At 44.2% G+C, this 929-nt stretch overlaps 1 protein-coding gene across 1 annotated transcript; it reads left to right on the top strand.

Moving 5' to 3' along the window:
* Positions 1-442: 442 nt before the first annotated feature.
* Positions 443-781, top strand: SARC_17369 (hypothetical protein; the record flags this gene model as incomplete). The annotated part of the gene is made up of 1 exon (XM_014288535.1): positions 443-781. A coding segment is annotated over one exon (339 nt), but the record flags the coding sequence as incomplete, so codon positions are not given.
* Positions 782-929: the final 148 nt, after the last annotated feature.

Here is a 929-nt window from a genome sequence, read left to right as displayed (position 1 = left end):
CACACACACACACACACACATATATATATATATATATATATATATATATATATATATATATATATATATATATATATATATATATATATATATATATATATATATATCGAACAAGCTACACTTGTTCTTTTCTAAATGGTACGCATTCTCGCGTACAACGTCATGCACTGTCAACGTTTCCCAACCATCTCACTGGACGATGGGGGCTATACCGTCCGTTCTGCTCTGTTTCATTTATTATTAGACATCGAATGAGTTGATTTTGATCGTATGCTCATTTGTCTGCAAATTCAACAACATACAATACGCTCTTGCCCCGCCCCTTAGAGGCACAACTATCACTTCCCTACTGTTATGTTGTTTTCCGTGTCAATTAAAAGTGTGTCGTTTCACATTCTCCCGTTGTTTCGCAATTAACCGCAATCACGGTCACAACATCGAGACCACTAACCTCACCTCCACTAGCCGCATCTCCACTAACTTCACTTCCACTAACCTATCCTCTACTAACCTCACCCCCACTAGCCGCATCTCCACCAACTTCACTGCCACTAACCTAACCTCCACAAACCTCACCTCCACTAGTCGCACCTCCACTAGCCTCAACCCCACTAACCTCACCTCCACTAGCCGCATCTCCACCAACTTCACTGCCACTAACCTAACCTCCACTATCCACATCTCCACTAACTTCACTTCCACTAACCTAACATCCACTAACCTCACCTCCACTCACCTCACTTCCACTAACCGCATCTCCACTAACCTCACCTCCGCTTAGCCGCATCTCCACCATCTTCACTGCCAATAACCTAACCTCCACAAACCTCACCTCCACTAGTCGCACCTCCACTAACCTTACCACCACTAGCCGCACCTCCACCAACTTCACCTCCACTAACCTCAACCACACTAACCTCACCTCCAAC

The sequence above is a fragment of the Sphaeroforma arctica genome, assembly GCF_001186125.1.
Source record: "Sphaeroforma arctica JP610 unplaced genomic scaffold supercont1.10532, whole genome shotgun sequence".
Lineage (NCBI taxonomy): Eukaryota > Ichthyosporea > Ichthyophonida > Sphaeroforma > Sphaeroforma arctica.
Note: the sequence above shows the minus strand (reverse complement) of the source record. Positions and strands in the feature narration are given on the sequence as shown.